The 25871-nt window shown below is 38.9% G+C and overlaps 1 protein-coding gene across 2 annotated transcripts in view; it reads left to right on the top strand.

Moving 5' to 3' along the window:
* The window catches only part of tmem164 (transmembrane protein 164), a 72460-nt gene that overhangs the window by 23472 nt on the left and 23117 nt on the right, over nucleotides 1-25871 (top strand). Inside the window, exons 4-5 of one of the 2 annotated variants that reach the window (XM_076302400.1) lie at nucleotides 14730-14808; nucleotides 19634-19734. The exons of the other annotated variant lie outside the window; for it this stretch is intronic. Of the exons in view, the coding sequence (XP_076158515.1) occupies nucleotides 14730-14808; nucleotides 19634-19734 (180 nt within the window). The remainder of the gene's footprint in view (nucleotides 1-14729; nucleotides 14809-19633; nucleotides 19735-25871) is intronic. 2 annotated transcript variants of the gene reach the window in all.

The raw sequence follows: 25871 nt of genomic DNA, 5'->3' as shown, positions 1-25871 counted from the left end.
AAAAAAAGTAGGGCTGTCAATCCATTAAAAAAAATCCTCTAATTAATTACATACTCTGTGATTAATTAATCTAAATTAATCGCTTGCATCCATTTTTGCTATGAACATATCTTAAAAACAAGTTTGGCAGATGAGTGAATCAATGAAGGGCCAAACCAACATTATATACTTTATTGTTCATTGTTTCTATGTTATCACTTGTCTGTACGATCAAGTATGAACATTTTTAAAAATCATGAAATTAAATCAAATTGCATCATGTTTACAGTCTATACTTCTCTGCGTTCACCTGCGCACCCATTACTCTAGTTTGAATTACCCGCGAACCCGTGATCGCATAGATATGGCAAGCATATCAGATGAAAGAGGAGACACAAAGCTATCCATTGGTACCATGCATATCGATCCTTATGGCTTATAAAAACAGACAAAGTGACTGCAAAATAATAACGTCATGTACACAAACCAACGCTGCACACCCATTACTCTCGTTTGAATTACTCGCGGACCCGTGATCGGATAAATATGCCACGCATGCCACTATCATTTGATACCAAGTACATCCTTCTGGGTTATAAAACAGACGAATGACAGCAAAATAATAACTTCATATAGTTGGACTTACCCCACGTTTTTCTCTGTTTTTGTGGCAAAGCATGTTTATAATCCAACGCTATTTTGTGTTTCTCTATGGCAAAGCATGTTTATAATCCGGTTTTGATATCGTAGCAAATTCCTGCATGGCATCCAATTCAAGGCTCACATTGCATCCCAATTTGTTCAACAAAGAAACACCTTTTTTGCCTTTACTTTGTTCATGGCAATGCAGTAAAAAGTTGAGAATCATTATGAGTGCATACACTATAGACACGCAGGCTAACACGCAACCTCGGGTCAAGTCAGGTCAGATAAGTTCGTGTCACAGATATGGAGCACAGAAAGGTCATTTTTCATCACTAAATAAAAAATGTTATTTATTTCCCTAAATCACACACCACATATTTCTGTAAATTGCTCAGCCCCAGAGTATCCCTCCAACATGGCAATTAGTAATACACTTTTTATATTTTAACTCTTTAAAAATCTAAATAAAATCAATGCTAGTACTAATACATGAAATGATGGCAGATCTGGATAGCCTAGACTCTGCTGAAAAAAAAACAATATATAATATGTGTGTGTGGCACTTACAATGACCAGAATAAATCCTTATGAATAAAGGTAGTGAAAATGCCCTAAAAACAGCTTAGGGTTCTAAGGGTTAATAATAATAATAATAATAATAATAATCAATAATGAAAATAAACGGCCTTGTCCATATTTGCGGTGTCATTACTCTGGTGCTAGCAAATAATTGAGCACATCGCACTGCTACGGTGACATCGATGCAGGTGGAGCGAGGCCCCTCCTCTGTCTTCTCTTCTAAAGTGTAACAAAATTTAACAATATCCTAATAAATCCAAACTGGTGTAGAGGAGCTAGAGGAGAGGCTGAGACTGACTGACAAACTGAACCACTCTGAAGATACAAATACCCTATGATAATGACACAAATTTATTTCACTCGTCTTGCTGGAGTGAACGCAGAACAGGGGCTTTTGTGCAAAGAAATTAATTAGTGATCTGCATCTCTGTTCACCAAAAGCTATGTTTGTGCTAACCCACTTGCACATTGGTGGCATGAGATGTCTCTATATAGGGTATTTGTCGGGCAGTGAAGTGATAATGCATAAGGTAGCCAATGTTCGTGTCACAAGAGCTGCTTGGTCTGTAGGTTAAAGGTAGCCTATTTCTGCCCCCCCCCCCCCCAAACTATGTTAAAATGGTGAGTTTAGCAGCTAGAATTTCAAAAACTTCCCGACACACACACACACACTTTTCAAAAGCTTAAACACCCCTACAGTGGGCAGTGCTTCGACTTGGGGCCAGCTTCCCTCGCGGTCCGCGCGCGGGATCATGCGACTTTAATTTGTATTTTTCCAGTTAAGCTGCAACGATGCTGCAACATCCCAAACAACCGGCAGATGTCTCAAGTGAGCAGGGTGTCTCGTAAAAAGAAATGGAGCCTGGAAAACCCTACACAGACTTCACTACAGACTTTAGCAGACTGGTTTAGAAATAATTTAATAGCTAGAAATATGCCTGCCCTGCCCTAATAAAGAAATATTTGGTTAACTGCGAGTGAATCCCGTTTGCAGCCGTAGAAGAAACGCAGGACAAATTAAACATTCTGGTTTTCTCCGAATGCAACGATGAGACATCATTTGGACAAAATATAGAGCATATTAACCTCCGTTGCTCAGCCAAATGCCTTCCTGTTACGTCCTGATATCACGGAGTTACAGGCGATAAACGATTTTTGATGGTCACAAGTTTACTTCATTAGCGTTTATTTTTTTGATTATTAAAGAGTGTTTTTCATTTAAAGGCTTGACTTCGTGCTTATTCAGTAGAGCATTTAGTGCTCTACCCAATCCCAGATGTTCACATTGCATGTTTGTTTGTAATGGATGCAACCGCGAGATACGCGTAGGCACCGATACCGTGGGTGCTCCGTTGCTCGAGCACCCACGGAAAACATTGAGCACCCACGTGTGCCAGCTTACAGTCCCGGCTAAATTTACATTAATTTAAAATCAAACATCGCAGCTAATGTTAAATTCAGCATCTCTCATAATGTGATTGGCTATGTTGCTGTCAATCTCTCGTATGAAAATTCCTGACACTTCCCACCAGAAGAATTAACGCAAGGCTTTGTCGGGTCTTCAGCCCCGAATGTTTAAAATGTATATAGCCCTGAATATCATTTTAAAAGTAGTCTGACAAAGCTTATTGTTTTGTGACACAGCTAAACACTGGTACCTCATAGAACGTCTATAACATAGCCTAGGTGGTCGCAACAAAAGTAAAGCAGATAGAAAGAACTCACGCAAATCTAGCCTACAACACGCAGACAGCTTTATGCGCAGGGGAGAGAGCGCGCTCGCACAGGTGCTTTATGATTGTTGGCTTCTGATGTTATCTTGCTAATTCACTGAACTGCATTAGGTGACACAAATGGCATTGCCTTTATCTTATAACTCCTTGTCTGTTAAGAATGTTTATTGACTTGAAAAATACGCTAATTTTTGCAAACTCCCTTCATTCAACCCTTAAAGACATCGCAGTCTGGTGCGCTATGTAGATCGTTTCTCGTACCATTTAATTTCTCAGAATTTAGGTCTACTAGGCCTACAATAACGTCATCACCAAATACATCTTTTATTTTTAGTTTATCAACCACAAAGAGTAGCATAGGACTACTGTGCACAGTGCACTGACGGCTGTAGCAGCCCAAGGTAACCAGTTGTTGTAGATGAAGGGCAACCACTTGTTTCAGATAGCCTGGACAACATGTTACCTGGGTGTTGCCTACATTATTAATTGATGGTAGCCTACAATAGTTAATTGTATCGCGTAACATATTAGTTGGCTCAAAGAGTAGGGAATCAGGCTGGAGAGAGTCACGCGTGTGTTGCTTTTGCGGGATCGAATCCAGTTTAATGCTAGTTTTCAAAACATTTTGAAAACATTTCAAAACATTTTCCATGTCTTTTGTCCAAGTGGCTGTAATGCCGAGCGCTCATGGCGTATGAAAAGCGACTTCAAACCGCCTAAAACAACTTGTTTGTGAATGTCTGACAACTGCTGAAGCGCATGCACGCGCAAGGAAACCAGTAGGTGGAGAAACCAGAAGGCACACAACACCGGAACGATTTTAAGGCTATTTCGCATAGGCTACTCAATGGTGCTATTTCACACGCATTATAGCGACCCCCACTCACCGGGGTTAGGTGGGAGGTGTTAAAGGAATACGCCACCCCTAGGTGAAATTGGGTCACTCCTCGCAGTCCCTAGAGTTGGATGAGTGAGCCAAAGCGTTTTATAGCCGACCCAGCCATTGTCCTAATCTAGAAACGGCCCGGTTAGCTTTAGCTTAGCGTAGTCGCTGTAATCCGGCGATTCCAGCTAGCATGTCGTTGCAAAAGTGAATCGAATAACTCAAGATTTTTTATAATTATTTCTCGTAACCTGTACATTCACATCGAGTACAAATATCAATGCAAATTAACACGAAGGGATTTACTAGACCAATTTAGATTTGGAACTATTTTCGGGCATAGCACCGGCAAAGCACCGCTGCCAGGCGCAAAGACATCACGCAGCATAAAACCCTCAACTTCCGGCAATACACCAGCGTGACTACCAAGTTCTCTGCTACTAGGCTGACACTGACAGGTGGGCTTTCTCTAAGAGTTCTAATGGCAATGAATATGGAAGATTACACGATAGACGAAGATGATGACTTCGACTACCAAGATCCAAGACTCTACCTTTTCGAACCTGAGTTCACTGAAGAGGAGTTGCGAGCTTTGGATCTGGGAAGAGAGGACGTTGCGACTAGTCAAGGCGAGTCGGATGAGAGAACGAGAGCAAACACGAACTGGTGGTGTGAGTGTGGAGTGTGCCAACCCATGCCGACTGAAATGGAGTGTTTGTGCTGTGCAGAGTGGGATAAAATACTGCCATCGATGGTGGGCTGCGTGATGTCTTTGCGCCTCGCCTCAGGAAATAAGGTTATTTAGTCTAGAATGCCATAGGATTCTATAGGTGTTTTTAGCAGGCATATTAGGAGTAAATGGGTTAATGGTAGCCTCCTGCTTTTTCAGAAGGGGCGGCAGGCAGAGCGATGTACAGTGGCAGAGCGACGCACAGTGGCTGAAAGTGGTACTAAAGCTTCACACGCCTTGTAATGCGTGACTGAAGTGGTCATTTGAAAGCGATGCCCACTGTATGTGTAGCCCACCTATTAACTGTCTTTACAGCCAGTGTTGTAAATTTAAACGCTTTGTGCGATAGTCTATTTGATAAGCGATGTCATGGGTAGGCTGACATGATTAAGGAGGGCTTTATGTTCCTGTTTATGTAAATGTTTTACATAGGCTCAATAAGGATAGGCTACACTGCATGTTAGGCTACTAAAGCACACATTTTGTAAATAAGCGCTTGGATCGCGGGTCAGGTATCATTTTGTCATAATTAATATTCACAGTTTGGGGAGGGAGGGGGGGGGGTGCTCAGAAACCTCCATAGCCCAGTGGCCTAGGGTGGTATTAAAGCTGCCGTTGGCAAGTCTGACAGATTGAGGGGGTTTACCCAATATTTTGAATGTTTACATTTCTCTCCCCCACTACCACCGAGCACCCTCTCATCGAGTTTGTGCTTGTCAGTGTGCAACAGACTGCACCATACTGTGATTGACAGTAAGATCTCACACAGGCCTGCTCTGATTGGACCAGAAGAACCGGGCGCTGTGGATTTTTGCAAAACAAATAACAGGCTCTAGGTGGATGTAGAAGTGCAGGTTTTTTTCTAAACCTGGATGATTTATGTTGTTCTGTCGGAGCATAGTGTTGGTTTCAGTGAATGTGATCAAAAAAATCTTGCCAACTGCAGCTTTAAGACGTCCCTGGGTACACCCCCCATGATTTTTCTTTTTGTATTCACAAAATTGTAGGTTGATGCCTTTTCTATCCAATAGGTGGCAGTCCAGGATAACAAATACAGCAGTTCAAGAAATTAAAGTAGGAAAACGAGGCAAAGAACCGCAGCATAGCCTACAAGACAAGTGCGAACGGAAATGTAGTGTGTGAAGTTATTGGAATGGAAATAAATGTAACCACATTCAACATACTTTTGAAGACATTTTGTTTCAAGTGTAGCAGATGTCAAGTGGTTAGGACCAGTTGAATGCACAGGGCAAGAAGAATGAAGCACACACACAGGAGGATGGATATCTGCAACTGTTTACTGGGCACAAAGGGGCACTTTAGAATGTGCACACGCACAGCAGTCTCGCTCCCATTCCCTCTTACAGCATCCACTTTGCAACTCATACCAGTAATCATAAATAATAAATTATACCTATGATAATAATTAGATATAAATGACAAAGATACAATACAGAAGTTATAGGCCTACAATGTGATAAATAAAGATAAACAACAAACTCATATAATATGGGTAGGCCCCTTAGCTTTATACTATGCCTTTATCATAGGCTTTGGCTTAATACAGGTCATACATAGAATTAATCATGTAATATAATAAATATACATAGTGGCGAATGGCGATATACAACAATGTAAATAGGTTACCGAACCCACTTTATATTAAAAGAGAACCGTTTCAACATTTCATACCTGGGCACAGAATGGGGCACAAAGGGGCACTTTAGAATGTGCACACGCACAGCAGTCTTGCTCCCATTCCCTACACACAGTAATGGCAAATACCAATGAAAGGCTAATAACGGTAAAAACTATTTCAACTATTTTCAAAGCTTCAAATATTATAGAAGGCGTTACGTTTTTATGTGTTTATGTGTCGGATGGTGGGGGTACGCGAGCCGAGTCGGAATGTAGGCGGTGGTACGCGGGGGGAAAAGTTTGGGAACCGCTGCATTAAGACACTATGAACGCTAAAGTTATTGATTTCTCTTACACATTCGCTAAAACAAGGTTACAAGTGATTAAATAATACTTATAAAAGATCTTGACATTGTTTTCAGGTGATTTCTATTCAAGAACAATACTTTTATATAAATAATTAATGCTGTTTCTATCGGCGGAAAATAATAGTGGCTTACCCCTTACAGCATCCACTTTGCAACTGAGGAATGCTGTAAACACTGGTTGCTTAGCAACATCGTGCAGCACTTAGCACAAGATAATAATAATAGTAATTTCTATGTATATATACAATCAATAATAATGTGCATTGATTTGATGAAATTCACTACAAAAATAAAATAATAGACAAAGTATTTCATTGCTACACAAGTGTGCAACAAATGTAGTCAATTTAGTAAGGGAGTTTGTCAGTTAATTAGTCGGTCAGGCTCAGCAAGACGTTAAGTTAACTTTGACAAGGCTGGCGGCTAGCATTATTATCATCAAGAGGTGTGCTAACTCAAAGGCCTACCTCCGGATTGTTTTGCATCGAGATGCTACTTCAGACTTGATGAACTCCTATGATAGGCAACGGAAATTCCTTACAGCAGAAATCGTAGATTGATGCTCCTGTCAACAGTATTGGTCTGGGCGATCTTTTTAAAACGTGGGCTAAATGTTTCATTCACAGCAATGCTTTCTCGTCTGCCTCCTTCAGTCACGATAGCCAGACTGCACTGAGTCAAATGTCACTATGAAATGTGATTAATCAGCGTTACATTTTTTAACGCGTTATTATTTCTGTAAGTAATTAATCGAAATTAACATGTTATTTTGACAGCCCTAAAAAAAGATGTAATTTACAAAGCATAATTTATGCAGTACTTGAACTTATAAAGGATTATTCATGTTTTTCTTTCACCTTTTTCATTTAGATTATTAGTAGTTATTACTAACATTATTATTAGAAATTGAGATGAAACAAAAATTAAATGGCACAACACAGAAATGATTTACAATTAATTGAAATGTAAAGCTTAATCATAGGCCACATCTCACCTGTGAGCTAAACTATTACTGTAGTTTATTGGTTGCCTAGTAACGGCGCTGCCAAGTGGCTGTCAGTCGCAACTGCTCTGTCCTTTTTTGTATATTTATATAATTTATCTTAGATTTAAGTATTTTTATTATCTAGTAATATTTTATATTATATTTTATGTACTCTGAATACGTTTTTATGCTATTCTATATTTTATTTGATACTCATTATTATTTATATTTATTTTAGGCTTATTGTAACAAGAGAAGAAAATTCTTTGCAATTTTATGGTAGTTATTTTTGTGGTAGAAATATCGGTATCGATACTTGGTATCGGCAAGTACACAATTGTAAATACTCGTACTCGTATCGGTGTAAAAAACATTCTATTTGACAAATAGGATGTATACAATTGCAATGGAGTAGCAGATAATCCCACCCAATGCCTCAGTCCGTCTAACAGTATGCAGTGATCTATTGTGTCAAAAGTCACACTAAGGTCCAGAAGTATCGGGACAAAGTCCAAGCCATCATCGGCTATTCTTAAAAGTTCATTGGTAACTCTCAGTAGTGCTGTTTCAGTGCTATGATGTTTTCAGAGGCCAGATTGAAACTTCCCAAAAATGCTGTTATCAAGAGCAGAAAGAAGTTAATTGGACACTATTTTTTCAAGAATTCTAGATATAAAAGTCATTTGAATATAGGTCTGTAGTTTTGAGGAAAAGCCCAGATTTTTTTGACAAAGGGTTCAAACCGTTTTAAAATAATCAGGGACCACTACCATTACACAAGGAACTGTTAAAGATGGAGAGCAGGCAGGGCCCAACAGATTCTATTACCAAATCAGAAAATACAGATATGCTTTGCGGAGAAACAATTTCTACAAAGTAAGGCTGTCCCATCATGGTCCAATATCACAGTGAGTGAAGGCTAGTTGAATACATGGGATGGAATGGGAGAAACAACTTTTCAACCTCCTCGAGCCTCGTCTTGTCCTTATTGCTTTCATGAGCCCTTTTCTTTTCAAAAAGTTACATCTATAGCTAGTTTTTACCAGATGCCAACACTGTAGCTAGAGTACACTTTGCTGCTAGGTTAAGGGTATGCAGGCGAAACACGCTGCTCCGTCTGACATCCTGTTTTTGTTTTTATATAATGTTCATAATTTTATGTAATGTGCTATTTTTTTACATTTATTTGTCTAGATTCATTCTTTATTTACATTATTATGACCGCCGCGCAGCATGTCCAAATGTCCAAATTTCCGTCAAGGATTCCCGAGACACTGAAAGACCGGGGTAGACGAAACTTGGTGGGCATGTAACCCCATATGGATAGCATGGAACCATCGTTTTTCGTTTTGATCTGTAGCCCCCCCGCTGGACTGCACCCCCCCGAATGGAGGGTAGGGCAGACACAGTTTTCTGTGAATATCTCGAGAACCGTAAGGTTTAGGAGGACCATTTTTTTTGTATGTTGATCTCAAGGGGCTATGTCAACCCATTCCATAACCACTTATTTCATGTATAGCGCCACCTAGTTAAACACAAAAAAGTAAAAATGAGGTGTTGTAATCGCAGGTATCTGTGACCTAACATAGTCAAAACTGCACAAAATTGGAAGTGTAGGATCATTATGACACCCTCTGAATGCATGCCAAGTTTCATGGAATTCCGTTCATGGGGGGCCACACAATAAATTAATTTATGTTACTATACACCAACTGGCCTCTAGGTGGCCGGAGACAGTTTTCTGTGAATATCTCGAGAACCGTAGGGCCTAGGAGGTCCACCTTTTTTTTGTATGTTGGTCTTAAGGGGGCATGTCAACCCATCCCATTACCACTTATTTCATGTATAGCGCCACCTAGTTAAAAATTAAAAAGCAAAAAATTAGGTGTTTTCATCACAATATCTCTGGCTGACATGGATAGCATGGAACCATCATTTTTCGTTTTGATCTGTAGCCCCCCCGCTGGACTGGACCCCCCTAAAGGAGGGTAGGCCAGACACAGTTTTCTGTGAATATCTTGAGAACCGTAGGGCCTAGGATGACCAATTTTTTGCGTATGCTTGCCTCCAGGGGTCATGTAAACCCATTCCATATGCACACATGTGCATAAACAGATACACACGCACACACATACATTCACAGTAATCATACGTATGACACATACTCACACAGTAAACATATGTACGCATGCATGCACATGCACAAACACACATATGCAGGCAAACACACAAGCACGCACACACACACACACACACACACACACCCACACACATAAACATAAACATGTACACGCACACATGCACACAATTCAAGAATTTCTCAGAATTATGAACAGGCAAGATGGGGGTGAAATCTATGAACTAATCATGTTTTGGTACTTGTTGTCTAGCAGTGAGAATTGAGTGTGGATAATGCAATTTAGTGAGACAGTTAGGATCATATAGGCCTTTCAGCGTGATTTATTTTTGTGGAAAAAATGTGCTGGACTGGGCGGCGGTCATATTTTGTACGTATCAGTTTTTGATAGTTTTGGTGTTATTCTTAGTCCCTTGTTTCTGCTTACAAGTTGGACTGTTCTGTGTTTCCAGTGCTTTCCCAACTGCCAGTAAATCCTCCAGGTTGGTCAGTTATAAAGACACAGCTGTGCACGGTTTCACGCACGTCATCATTGGCCTTGGACATTTTTCAGCTGGTTAGATGCAACCAATAGGACTAATTTAACATTTCTGTTATTTTTTGCTTTTCATTATTTGTGAATTTGTTTGTTGTATGTCTTGGGCATCAGAGCCATTGTATGAGGGTGGGACAGGATCCACTCACTTTTTAATATCATTAGTTTGGACCCCCCCCCCCCCCCCACACACACACACTTCTACCATGTCAAAATCACTGTATCAATCTATTCTCTGCCTCTTTTATGTGCGTTTCCATATTGAATCCATTCCACTTACTTTATTAGGAAAATGCCCAAATCAGTGACGATCCATGCCATGTTATCACTGCAATCTCCCGGCAGAATGCTTGCACCCATACAAGCGCAGAGCACAAACGCGAAGCACATATGAACACAAGTAGCGTTTATTTAGAAATATGGCTAGTCTACCCTATTCTGTATCTTGGATATAAATAAAGATGAAGTTTTATTTTGAACACGTACTTTGTTTCACTCTGGATTTGGACTACAAGAAGAACATTCAAATGAGTCCAAATAACAGAAAGACCATGAACCAAACTCCAATTCATGGGTAAGTTAAGTTATAAACATGTAGCATATTAAACAAGGTGAAGGAAAAAGCAGATGGGGCAACACAATGCCACAGTAACGTTAGGCTTAATGTAAAGATTATGGTTCCTTATTCTCCTCAATGAACCTAAATAGCCGAGGGGCTAATATGTGTCATTTAATAGCCATGCCATTTAATTTAGCCATTTTAACAATTGTCTAAAATGGTAACACCTTGCTATAATAGTGGAAGTAGCCCATGCCTATATGTGCACTGATTTACAGGCATGGCAACAAAGAAACACTAATGTTATTAATCTGAATGTCATGTTTTGGTTAACTGTCATGTCTGGCACCCATGCCACCTAGATCAGGCGGGGCAAGGGAAATAGCATTTAGGCTAATGTGTAGGTTTAACTGGCCATGAAAGACGTGATATCCATCTATTAGGGGGTAAAACAAGTGGGATAGGCCTACTTCAGAGAATAGCAAAGAATAGTCAGTAGGCCTGGACTATATGAAGTTCAAACTGTGGTTTAATTAATGATTCCAAAAATAATTCAGTGGAAATGCATGGATTCAGTTGCTTCCAGTAGCAGCAACTGGAATCCATGCATTTCCACTGAATTATTTTTTGAAATCTGATCCCTTATCATACCTGTTCATTCGTACTCGTCGCTCGACTTCACACCGGAATTCTCCTTTAAGCATGGGTGAGTTGTGAGGGTTGACTTGCTGTTCGCTTAACTGAGTGTCTGAATGGTGTCTTGCTAAATGTGCCCTCAAATTTGTGATATTACCCGAGTACTTGATCTTTGCCGGAAACGGTTTATAAACTGCATGGTTCCTGTCGATATCGGTAGTGCCCTCTTTACTCTGGAAACCAAAATGATTCCACACTTCCAATGATTCCACAAGGTCTTACCCATGAATATGCACAGAAACATGCACAGAGCCTAAACTAAAAAAAAAAAAAATCAAAATCAATACAGTATTGCAAAATAAAATATCGAGTTTTTTCATACACCCCTAGTTTTTAGGTATATGTCTGGATAATGGGAGTGTTCAGGAGTCAAACAACGGATCATGAATGTGTGATTTAGACATAGTGCAGGTCCTATTCTGTGACAAAGTGCGAAGAAACTGTTTTTGTTGTAAGGCAGAATTAAGGTGTTGGCGTTACAAATAAAATTAACACAATTGCCTCGGTTACTCCGTAATTGAGATTAATCTGCTGTATCCTCTGTTTTGAATTTTTAAGGCTGGGATGGTGACCAGGGTATCAAATTAAACTAGAAGTTCTCATACACATGTTAGTGTTATTCTTGACATCCTAGAATGAAGGATGAAAAAATGTACTTCTCCAACTCTTCTCAACATTTTGTTTGAACAAGGGTAATTCAGTATTTAAAATAAAGATGACATATATTGTTAACAAATCTAACAAACAAAATCATGATGCTGGCCGGAGCTGCAGTGATGGCAACATTGACAGGCAGATTACATTAGCATGGTTTTATTTGTATGCTCATTGAGCTCAATGCAAATCAAACCAGCTAATAGGCTAACTGAAATAAAACTATGCCAATCTCTAGGTATGGTGAAGGGTATGTGATGATGTGGGACTTTTTTAATTCCAAAGGCCAAGGGAACTTTATCAGGATGCATAGTATCCCGGATCCATGAATTAACTGGCCTTTTAAAAATAAAAATCTACCTGCCTCTATGGGAATTTAACATAGGGGTGCCAATACTTATGACCCCTGTATTTTAAGGAAGAACATTTATTTATTTATGATACATTATTCATTCGCAAAGAAAATTGGTGTCCTTAAAGGTTGGATATTTCCTCATTTTTTTGGATATATATGGATTACATAGTGTGATGCAGGAAAAACAGAGCTTTCCAACGGTACTACACATGATATGTTTTGGATCACGGTCGCGGTAGTACATGTAAGGCTAGAATGCTAACTTTCGGTGAATTTAGGAGAAATATACAGGCGTGAGTAAACACAATGTAATGAAATAAACACTTAAATGTGTAAATCGGACTTTTTTTGTTGTAGTAGTGTGACAGAATACATGCTAAGGTAGCAAACTAGCCCAACATCTCGAAATTGACAGTGCATAAAAAAAACAATGTTTTCACCTGCTGTGTCTCACCTTAACAAATAATAAAAAGGGGGGGGAAAGAAATAAAAAAGGACATTCCATGTTTAATTAGTCCAGTTGGTTGCATCTAACCGGCTGAAAAATGTCCAAGGGCAATGATGACTACTTCCGCGAAACCGCGCACAGCTGTGTCCAGGGGCGGAGTGGGGCACTAAAATCCACTGGGAAAATTCTGAGTTTAGGGACCAAAACTCTATAGACATTTTGAATATTAAGTTTTTTGTATAAATCAAAATAATTGTATAGACTACATTTGGAGAAAGGAAGTATGGATAGTGCTAATGCAATACAACCACTGAAAAATCAGGCACTTTCAATAATTGTGTAAGGAACTATAGATATTTAGGTGCAATATAAAAAGAGCTTTGTGGGTGGATGGAAATTTCAAGCATCATGCTAAAGGACATGTATCTGGGTATCATAGCACTCCAATAGTTGCCTGTATACATTTAGAAAAGGAAGTATAAACAATGCCAACCTAATAACACAGGTAATTAAATAATTGGAAAACCAGGCACTTTGAAAAGGTTTGTAGAGAATTATTAAAGTATAAACTAGGGGTGCACCGATCCGATATTTTGATCAGATATCGGCCCCGATATTGACAAAATCGGGGATCGGAAAAATTAGCAGATCCATTGGCTACACAAAAATTAGGTTAATGGGAGAGATGGGTGTACAGGGTAACCATGACTGAGATGTAGAGTGAGTGAGTGAGTGGTATAAATATCGGTTGGACTTCTCTTTTATTCAAATATTGGGGATCTTGGAGATTTTTGCGGAGAATTTAAGAAAAGTCATTAATTTCAATGAACATAAGGCTGGCCGCGTACGTCTCACGGCCGCTTTGAACAATCTATGGGCCGGCCCGCGCCGCACAAATTTATTGGCCGGCCAACCGGGAAAACTCCCGATTTTCCCGATTGCACTCCGCCCCCGGTTGTGTCTTTATAACTGACCCACCCGGAGGATTTACTGCCAGTCTGGAGAGCACTGGAAGCACAGAACAGTCTGAAGTCATGAGCGATCTTGCAGATCAGCAGCTCGGTGGATTTTAACAGCGACAGTTTGTTGTTTTGTGAGATCGTTGTTATCAGAGTTCCTTAACTTTACGCAATCCAGACTCCAGGAAGCTAGCATGGCACTTCTCAGGTCGGCAGCAGCTCAGTGGTCGTGGCAGCTGCAGATCTCTCACAGAGTAGGCTCACGGCTGCCCTAAGCAATCTCTCTGATCAGACATTGTAAGTGCAGTGTTGTTCACGGATGGATGGATGGTAGTTATGGCAAGCTCTTCAGCCCAGTGGAATAACATTAAAACTTGACGTTAATGTTACGGTATCAGCCAACTTGTAAGCAGAAAAAAAGGACTAAGAATAACACAAAAACTATCGAAAACAACATTAATAAAGAGAGAATACAAGTAAACACAAATAAGTATCAAAACTTTACATAAAATCACAAAAATTATAAAAAACAAACAAAAACAGGATGCCAGATGGAGCAGCATGTTTCGCCAGGCTACTCATAACCTAGATGGGAGTAATAATCATGTTTTTGAAGCTGAAATATTGTGAAAATATATATAAATAAATTGACTAAAGAAAATAAACTTGTGAAATTGCTCTCTATTAAAAAATACAAAGTAATGTATTGCAATTTGTTCTCCATACAGTACATATAGCTATTTTTTTATTGACCATTAGAAAGACATTTTGTAAAGAAAAAATGTCATGCTTTCGATTAAAGTTTGTCAAGACATCACTGACTGTAGTTTTTTTTTTCTCTTACAGTTACCTTTTGAAAAGGAGATTTACTACATTCAGCACTCCATGCTTTACTTGGTACCCATTTATCTCTTCAGGAAAGGGGGTGAGCTGACCATGAATCTGCCTAACTCTACTATCTCACCCTTATAATCTTTTGTAGGAAGTTCAACCCTGTTTTAGTACATTAGATTGTATTGTTAACTGGCAGAAAGCACATGCTTCACCTCTCTTGAATTGAAGATCCTAGGCACTGTTTCTTTCATTTGTTTCAGACATTGTTCATCATATTGGGACCCCAAACTTTGTACCAAGAAATAACGACCGCTGAAGTGTCCTGTTATATGAAATCACACTACTGGATAGGGCAGAGGCAATTATCCATTGATTTCATGTAACAGGACACCCTGAAGGTCATGAACCTGTTTAGTTCAGTTTAAAAACAGTTTTTAGTTTGTAGTAGGCTGCTTCTTTCTTTAGTGTCAACTTGTTCAACTGTCAAGCCTTAATTCTTCAGTTTGCTAGGTTTTTCTGATTATATAGTTCTAGCTTTCCACCTGAACAGTACCAGATTAAAATGTTACTTAACTATGTGATTCATCACACAGAATTGATACAGTGGCAAGAAAAGGTATGGGAACCCTTTGGAATTAGGTGGTTACCTGGCATGAATTGGTCATAAAATCTCATTCTGATTACTACAACTGTTTCCACGGCTGTTTTGATATTAATTGCATAATTAAATATAATTATGCAATTTTGTAATAAAATGAAACACAAAAAAAATCCAGATAAGCTATCAAAAATCAGAGGGGGCACATACCCCTCTCCTTCAATGGCCATGACACTACTGCACTAGGGCTGTTGGAACGATTTTCAGTAGTCGAATATAAATGGAATAATAAAGTCAATACTAATTGAATGTTGAAATTACTATTATGAGTAAAGATGTCGTAAAGGCCCAAATTAAATATCACTAGACAAAGAGCAGCCTGAGGGCACAGCTGGTAATGCTACACCCTGGCAAGATAGGTGACCAGTCAGAGGTCCACAGCAGACAAAGCAGACAAGAATTTGGGGAGAACCAGGACGATTGAAACACGGGACAAATGAAACATTCCAGTTTTCTCAGAGTGGTCAAAACATAGAGCATGTCAACATCCACCTATCAGTCGAATATCTTTGTGTTATATCCTTTTACCACAGAGTTACAGACGATAAACAGTTTTTGATGGTTAAAAGTCAGTTTCATTAGTGGTTGAATTTTTTGATTATTAAGAAGTGTTTTTCTAGCCTAGAAATCTAGACGCACCCTAGCGGCAGCAAATTAAATTTGCTGCCAGGGCTAGTCTAGCAACTCTCCGTTGGCTTGTGAGCTCGAAAAATGTAACTTCTATCAGGCCAATCAAATCGTGTATAGAGTCGTTAGGCGGGCTTAACAAAATGATTGATGGCAGAGTTGCAACGGTTTGGCTTGAATCCTCTGCTACTTGAAAACAAAGAAGATGGATGTTGCTGTTGGCGAACAGTGTGACACGAGTTAAGCTTTTTTTAAGTTGGCAAAAGTTTGTGGCGGGACGATTGAAACACTTATTTGGATGTGTAGTGGCCTAACCCACGTATAAACATAGTGAAATAACATTTTGCACTATAGAAACATGATATAAATGGGAACACTTACTGTTCTAGCTATAAAAATGGCAGAATCATCCATAGTGCATGATATTTTCATAACCGCGAGATGGGCTACACGCTTCAGGTTGACCGCAATAGGTTGTTAACAGACAAAGTAAATATTAATAACAGGCCAAATGTAAGCATTAAATATACATATAACAAATATAAATTGATTATTAAAATAATAATGAATGAAATTCGAATGGGATTATAGAGGAAGATAGACAGCCCTACTGTACATGGCATACACTTATTGCTGGGAGATTCCGTTGTCAGACAAGAGGCCAAAATGTTTTTTGTTTATTTTCTTAAGTAAAAGTAGCTCTAACAGACATGGCAAAACTTGTTTTATTGTTTGAACTCTAGGTTTTCTAACATCTGACTCAAATTAGCTTTTGTCAGTGTTGGGGAGTAATGGAATACATGTACCGGCGTTATGTATTCAGAATACAAATTATGAGTAACTGTATTCCGTTACAGTTACAATTTAGTTGGTATTTAGAATACAGTTACATTGTTGAAATCAATGGATTACATGACGATACTTCTGTTTCACAAGTTTATCCATTCTCTAAATAAATTAAGGCAACTCCCTGCATTTCTCAAAGCCCCAATATGAAAACGAAAAAAAAAAAGCTATTTGCATGATCAGTCACAATAGAGTCGAGAGAGAAGCAGCAGGTAGAGCTGGAGTTGGAACAGGCACAACAGAGCCAGGGCAGGAATGCGTTTCTATCTTGGAAATTCAAACAGCATTTCACATTACAGAAAGAGAAGGGAGAACGAAATATAACTGTGTAGTGCAACCTCTGCTTGCCAGCAACCAACCTCCTTTCAGCGTCCAAAGACTCCACCCCCAACCCAGTGGCGTAGCCACGGTGTGCCTGGAGCACCCAATCGTCGGCCTAAAATATTTCCCACCAAATACTTTCACGCTTACCATTACTTCGTTCGTTCTTATCATTCTGACCTGCCAAACTAACCATAATAGCTTATCCTAGTAGCCAGCTTTGATGAAATTGTTTCCATGTTTAAATCCAAGCCCCGCCGTCTTGCACAAGCCTCACATTGCACCCGTCAAAACGCAGCCAGTGTGCATTATGAATGTGCCATAGGAGACCCTGAAATTACAAAAAAATGACACAGCAAATTAAGAGTGAAGTAAGTGCTGGTAACTCCTGTTCCTCACTGATTGTAGTTCTTCATGTCAAAAGATATTTTCCCAAGCATTAATAGCTTACTTCGGCCAATCGGTATTCAGTCTTTGCTAATCAATAAACAAAGCCTAGTTCACGTGTTGATTTGTAGATAGATAGATACTTTATTGATGTATTGATGTATTGTTGTATTGAAATTCAAGGTCCCAGTAGCTTAAGACACCACACACAACAACATAAACAGGATGATAAAATAACAAATCCACATGACTAAAAAGAACAGTAGACCTACTGTAGACATAGTAGACTTAAAATAGCTTATGGCATATTTTTTCTGATTAGATCTACATTTAAGTTTTAAAATAAATTATGGTGCAGCCTCTGAAAGTGAATTATTCTTGCGAGTAGCATATTTTAACATGCAGGTTTTCATTATTATTAGGCCTATGTGATCACATTAATTTTGAGAGCACTGATAGGCTATACATTATAGTGTTTACATTTCCAGGTAATTGTGTCCCACCTGTCATTTCTCTGCGCCCCTCACTTTTACTGGGTTGAGGCCACCTAAAATCTCACCAGCACACCTTAATTATAATTTCTAGCTATGCTCCTGCTCCAACCTGAAGAAGCATCTTAAAGTATGTTTTTTTTTAATTAGCCAGGGTAATCGTCAGCTGTAGTTTTACTGGTCACGTTGCTATTTTATAGTTGTATCAGGTAAGGTACCTGATTAGTTGACGTGCGACTACATTCAGACAGTTGGAACAGAAGAACACACCAGAATAGGCCTGTTTAGTAAGCATGATTTGATGGCCACATTCCTACACTTGTAAAATGCAATTCAATGTGGAAGTAATCCAGCATTCAAAATACGTTACTCAGACTGAGTAATGTAACGGAATACGTTACAAATGACATTTTTGGGCATGTATTCTGTAACAGAATACGTTTTGAAAGTATCCTTCCCAACACTGGCTTTTGTTGAAGCCATTAGCCTTGGGGGTCACATACTTCTTCCAACTGACTTTATGAAGGTTTGAACTATAAACAAGATTAAATAATTTGTGTGTTATCAGAGAAAACAGATTGTGAATGCTAATATTTTAAAACAAAGGCTCTGTTCGAAATGGTAAAAACTGCTGCCTTTTTAGATATCTAACTGGGGAGCGATGCAGCAAGTGCGGTTCGCACTTCATGCTCCCTATCACCCATAATCCTTTGTGGCAATGTTTGAAACAGCTGTGAAAAGTAAACAAAGATGGTGGATGACATGGTAATCTGTTTAAATGTGATTTGTGTGACATTATTTTGCATAGATTTGTAGATTTGACGTGAGAAATAAACACTTTACTATCTGATTATACCATTGTTGTAACCATTGATAGTGTGTGGTCTGATATATGTGCCGCCCGTCAAACTAATGTCTACCATTAGCCTGCTAGCTTATGTAAGCTACTTTAGTTTAACATTCTGGCTTTTGCTAACGTCATACGGTAGTGTTAACTAACGATTCTAGAGTGCTACGCTCATTTTGCGTTCAATTCAAAGTCGTGTCTAGTGAGACGGCTCTCTATTTAGGGAGGGAGGCAACAGGCAGCTGCCTTCCGTTTCGAACAGAGCCAAAGAATCCCTTAATGTAGGTAATTCCTAAGGGTTCACTTGCTTTTTATTGCCACTGAAAATCTCACCTTGAGTTCCACTGGTATATTAAACCTAGTTTTACTATTACTACTGATCCTAATTATGTCTGCTACTAGACACAGGCATGATATGAATAAACAAAGAAAAGGATATTTAATTGTTCAGATGCAAGGTCAATGGTGTGCTCAATCCTTAGACTCCTTTTTTTGTTCTTTTGTTTTGGGTGCTTTTTATCACAAAAATGACATGTCCTACATGGACCAGTAGGACATGTTGTTTTGTAATAAAGACATCTTAATTAAGGAGTGCCTTGGTCATCAGACAGTTTTTTTTTTTCTATTTTCGAACAAAGGATATTGTATGTTTGAGATTGCATTTCAATTTTCAATGACTTCACAACAATTTCTTACCAAATGGTTTCACTCCCTCTTTCATTATGTTTTCCTATGACAGGTGTGTATACACCTGAACCTCTTGGAGATATGTGGTGGGCTCTCTTATCAACTGGCATCTTGTTCCTTTACCACTTTGTGTTTCTACAAGGCCTTGGAATGGTATGGAATCCTCTTATACCCCTTTAAGCTCACTGCTTTTGTGCACAGATGTAGGAACAATCATTGGACCATTATATTAAAATTAGTAATTTATCAAACACTTTTTATGCAAAGCGACTTAAAAACAGTTGACTAAAGTGCGGTAGAAAAATAATAATAATAGTAATAATAAATAAATAATAATAATAGTAATAACAATACAATAAATAGTAAAAAATAAAATAATAATAATAGTAATAACAATACAAAGTAGATCCTAATTTAAAATAATAGTGATAAATGAAGCAGTTGTCACAACAACAATAAATCAGCAAACAGGATCAAGGACAAAAAGAAATGAAATACAAGGTAATAAAATATGGTAGTGGTGGGGTGTGTGGGGGGGTGGGGGCAAAAGCTATAGAGTAGAAATAGGCTTTGAGATGGGATTTGAAAATGTTTAGAGAAGGGACCTGTCTTATCAGCAGCAGCAAAAGCATGCTTGACTGTAGTGTCAAGAATAGGCTTTTTAATCAGAGGCTGTACTGTAGCATGCAATACAATACCTGTCATAAGGCTGCTATTAATGATACTTAGGATATGAGGCCCAGTATCTGTGAAAAATGTCTTTAAAAAGCTTGGGAAGGACAAATTCTGATGGATATGCTGGAAACTTAATTTCATTAATAGTATTTTTTAGGAGAGTGAAAGAGACTGGTTCAGACTGACTCAAGGTAGCTGGGCAGATGGCAGTCATAGAAGGGTCATAGGAGGGGCTGAGATGGAAGCTCTAAATAGTGGTAATCTTGTCAACAAAGAAATGTAGGAATTTATCTCATGTATCTGAAGAGTTAATAGTACTAAAGAGTGCACGTGGATTTTTGCCGTTTTTATCAGCAAAACAGTTTTAACAGTATCAGAAAAATTTGTAGTTTTTTCTTGTTTTACAATTTTCTGATACGTACCAGTGTTCAGAAAGGGAGGGGGGGGTATTAAAATCGTCTTGGTAGTGTATAGGTCTAATTGAGTGCCTGTCACTTTAAGACGTTCGTGAGGGAACCCTTGCAATTGTAACACAGTTAAAAGGCTGCTGATATGTTATGCAATTCATAACGTTTTCTACATAGTTAAAATAAAGGTTCGTACTTCTCCTCGGGACAAGCACTTTTGAATTTTGAAAAACACTTTTTCATTTACATCGGGATTTTGCAAACATTCAATGTCAGAGTCAATAAAATGAGCCCTTGAACGAAATTGACAAGCAGCTGTAAGTAGGCTAAGCATGCTAAATTCGACATTGAAACACTATTCTAACGTTAGCTTTGAGATACTGCTTGATTGCATAACCTAACTTAGTTTAGTCTCCTCAATGTAGCCTACTATGTTGTGATAAGACCTTAGCAGAGTTAACTTCAAAGTAGCAGTTTTGAACAAATTTGCGCAGCATGGTCACGATGCTAAGCGGATTTAATAGCAATTTAGCCAGACGTCTTCTATGCAATGCTTCTATGTAGCAACAACAATCCTTCAACAATCGTGAATATTTTGTTAAAGAAGCCCTATGCAGGTCTGGTTATTCCTTCGCTTTTTCACCTGATTTGGGCTCGAATTTTTCACGACTTAGCTCCCCCTGCAGCTTCGGTAGCAAGTGACTGCTACGCTAAACCCCCACTAGCTAGCGAGCTAGCCATCAAGAAACCAAGCTACCAAGCTAAACACATACATCAGAACCGTCAGAACGACTCTCAACCTGCATAATTAAGGTCATTTTGCTAAAATTGTTGCATAGGGCTTCTTTAAATGCACATGCAGAGGAGGGGCAGCGGGCTACGAGAGAGAGCGGGGCGGGGCAAGGAAAGGCTGCGTGCGTAAAAAGCGCAGCACAATGCAAGGATTTCATCTTATGTTTATAAATTAAATTCAATTAAATTCAATTAAACATAGAATATTAATGTGTGGCGGCCTGTTTTGATTCCATGGCACCCTGCCACAAATTAGTCAATGTATGGGAAACACTGCATACACCAGCTGTTTTTAAGCATCTCAGGATACCTGCAATCTGTCTTTTTCGACTTTATTTCTGCTCTTCTACATTCTTGTCTGGATGCGAGAGTAACGCCATTGAACCATGGTTCAGCTTTAAGTTTAGATTGCATGATTTTGAAAGGGCCAATAAGATCATTCTAAGATCATTTTGGAAGTTAATTCCTCAGTGCTGCCGTTAACCTGTTACTGCAGAGGGAGATTTCTGCCTAATTTTTAGCAATTTGTACCTACACACTATAACACTCATTATCTCAAGTTATACATGCAGCACAATGATCATTCAGGGCTTAAATTGAAGAAGAAAATGGGCCAATATATAAATCCACATAGGCATCCACTTGAGGCTGAAACTTGGCATTCTGATGTTTAGAAGGTAATCAAATGTTCTGTGACAAAATCGAAGGTTATATTACATCTTAAACATGTTTAAAGGGTTTAAGTTTTGGAAGTGGTGTGTTCAAAATGATACTTCTGGTGAGGTATTGCGTTTGGAAGGCTGAAAATTGGTATGCACAATACTATATTAGTACTTAGCAATATAAACTTGACGCTTGGATTGTATTTTAATAATATTCAAAGTTTACATACAGATCACTTTAAATTATGGGTATGGCAAGTTTGAATGAGATTTAACAGCATACCACTACAATAATTACTACTACCTTACTACTGCCTTTGCAGCTTCACTACTTGGCCCCTAATAATAACAAGAAGAAGCCCAAGGATGATGGTACAGTGCATTTGCACACACTGTAATGATAATAAGAAGCCAGTACTGTACAATACTGTAATAGTACAGTGCATTGCTTTGAATACACTGTAATTACAATGTCAGCATGAGTAATACTATGTGGTATAGAAATAAAACTAATAATAACTAGATGTACCGCAGAGCGGTACAAAATATGACCGCCGCCCAGTCCAGCACATTTTTTCCACAAAAATAAATCACGCTGAAAGGCCTATATGATTCTAACTGTCTCACTAAATTGCATTAGCCACACTCAATTCTCACTGGTATCTGCTAGACAACAAGTACCAAAACATGATTAGTTGATAGATTTCCACCCCCATCTTGCCTGTTCATAATTCTGAGAAATTCTTGAATTGTGTGTATGTGTGCGTGTACACGTTTATGTTTATGTTTATGTGTGTGTGTGTGTGTGTGTGTGTGTGTGCGTGTGTGCGTGCTTTTGTGTTTGCCTGCGTATGTGTGTTTGTGCATGTGCATGCATGCGTACATATGTCTACTGTGTGAGTATGTGTCATACGTATGATTACTGTGAATGTATGTGTGTGCGTGTGTATCTGTTTATGCACATGTGTGCACATGGAATGGGTTAACATGACCCCTGGAGGCAAACATACGGAAAACATTGGTCATCCTAGGCCCTACGGTTCTCAAGATATTCACAGAAAACTGTGTCTGCCCTACCCTCCTTTCAGGGGGTCCAGGAGAGCGGGGGGGCTACAGATCAAAACGAAAAACGATGGTTCCATGCTATCCATGTGGGGTTACATGCCCACCAAGTTTCGTGTACCCTGGTCTTTCAGTGTCCCGGGAATCCTTGTTGGTGTACGGTCACTAAATGTACACATAAATTATTTTATTGTAAGGCCCCCCATGGACGAAAGTTCAGAAAACTTGGCATGCATTCGGAGGGTGTCATAATGATCCTACACTTTCAATTTCGTGCAGTTTTGACCATGTCAGCCAGAGATATTGTGATGAAAACACCACATTTTTTGCTTTTTAATTTTTAACTAGGTGGCGCTATACATGAAATAAGTGGTAATGGGATGGGTTGACATGCCCCCTTAAGACCAACATACATAAAAAAGGTGGACCTCCTAGGCCCTACGGTTCTCGAGATATTCACAGAAAACTGTCTCCGGCCACCTACAGGCCAGTTGGTGTATAGTAACATAAATGAATTTATTGTGTGGCCCCCCATGAACGGAATTCCACGAAACTTGGCGTGCATTCAGAGGGTGTCATAATGATCCTACACTTCGAATTTCGTGCAGTTTTGACTATGTTAGGTCACAGATACCTGCGATTACAACACCTCATTTTTACTTTTTTGTGTTTAACTAGGTGGCGCTATACATGAAATGAGTGGTTATGGAATGGGTTGACATGGCCCCTTGAGATCAACATACAAAAAAAAATGGTCCTCCTAAACCTTACGGTTCTCGAGATATTCACAGAAAACTGTGTCTTCCCTACCCTCCTTTCGGGGGTGCAGTCCAGCGGGGGTGCTACCGATCAAAACGAAAAATGGTGGTTCCATGCTATCCATGTGGAGTTACATGCCCACCAAGTTTCGTCTACCCCGGTCTTTCAGTGTTCCGGGAATCATTGACGGAAATTTGGACATGCAAAAAAGAAAATAAATCTGACTAAACCTATATGACCGCCGCTTCGCTGCGCGGCGGTCATAATAAATGGGGGAAAGTAAAATTGAAGTGGACACGATTGTCTTTCAGCCGGCTCTCTCTCTTGTCCTGCGGTTGACAGGTGGCAGGTGAAGGCATTGGGGAGAAGTATCGTGGCCTCAGTTCGATGACAAGCTGCAAACTCGTGGTGCTGGCACATTCTTCCCAAACATAGACAGCCTCTTTGTTGTAAAGTGCAGAATGTTAATCACGTTGACAGCAAACAGTCAGAAAAATGGCAAGAGACCAAGAAGCCAAATTAGATAGCCAGGACCCCTTTTATACTAGCTCAGTCAGGGTTCCTTCCCATACACATTCCTTAGGGCGTGTCATACAGAGCATACAGGAAAATCCAATACATACGGTGGTATGCATACATTTGTAATGGGTTACACAATCGATTACATTGGTGGTTATAAAGGTAAGGAATAATATAAGGCACTTGGGTACATTACATTCAACATAATAGTGTGTATTCAAAACATTTTTCATGAGCGATAACAAGTGAAGAATGTTATTAAAAATGTCTCCTTAATTCCAAATGGAGACACCAAGTTGACCGAGTTGATCTAATGTTAATCCAATGTAGCTAGAGCAGGTAAAAACTTGAGGCTGGCTTGCGAAATAATAGTTCTTTATTCTGGATGTTACAGCAGAGTTATGGTAGTGCTGCTCCATGCACAACAAAGCACAATGTTGCAAAGTGAAGCCAAAACAATGAAACCAGATCTAAAACAGTCATGATTATATGTAATGACAGTATATACATTCCTGTCTGGGGTTAGATTGGACGGGGGACAGGTAGGTATATGGCCTTCCTGGGCAGATTTGATTTAGATGTCTCTTGTGGGGTGAGGTCAATCAATCAATCAATCAATCAATCAGATTTATTTATATAGCACATTTAAACATGATTTGCATCAACCAAAGTGCTTTACAGAGACCAGTGGGAAGCAAACATATAACATATAACAAATAAGACAGAGGCAAGCCATACAAAAACACATCAGGTCAGTGTTGTATAAAGTACTAGAAAGCAATACTTGAGTAAAAGTACAAGTATCGTACTAGAAAAAGACTTTGGTAGAAGTGAAAGTTACCTTTTAGAATATTACTTAAGTAAAAGTCTTAAAGTATCTGATATATACTGTACTTAAGTATCAAAAGTAATTTTCTGATATTTAATGTACTTAAGTATTTGAAGTAAAAGTAAAAAGCAAGCGGTTTTATTTTGAACTTTTATTATGAACTTTATTTTGGCTTTCTTATAGTAAAGCATAAAGCATATTCATATATATTCCCATATCTTCTTAATCTCACTCATCAAACCAAAATCACATTCTTTGCTAGGACTTTTCAGGCACAATTCTCTTAAGTTCAAAGAACAAACAGCATATTTTTAGAACTGACATCAAAAAAAAAAAAAAACAGAAATTTCACTTTTGTATGAACTTCCGGTAAAAATGAAAAATAAATAACTTATTTCTTTAAAAAAAAATGGGAGACCATTTTGGTCATGTGGTATGAGCATTTCTAGGGCGTACTCCCCAGGTCACCATCTCACTCTCACACACACACACAGGCCACCTATGTCCAGCAGCTACTAATATGCCAGTCATTAGTTGAAACTGAAAAGGTGTCTGTTCATCTTCAAAAGAAGCTGGTTTTCAAAG

Source organism: Alosa pseudoharengus, unplaced genomic scaffold (assembly GCF_046254945.1).
Source record: "Alosa pseudoharengus isolate Yale_2024_CS ecotype anadromous, Long Island Sound unplaced genomic scaffold, YU_APseudo_1.1 YU_APseudo_1.1_scf_23, whole genome shotgun sequence".
NCBI classification, from domain to species: Eukaryota; Metazoa; Chordata; class Actinopteri; order Clupeiformes; family Clupeidae; genus Alosa; species Alosa pseudoharengus.
This window is presented reverse-complemented; position numbering and strand designations above follow the sequence as displayed.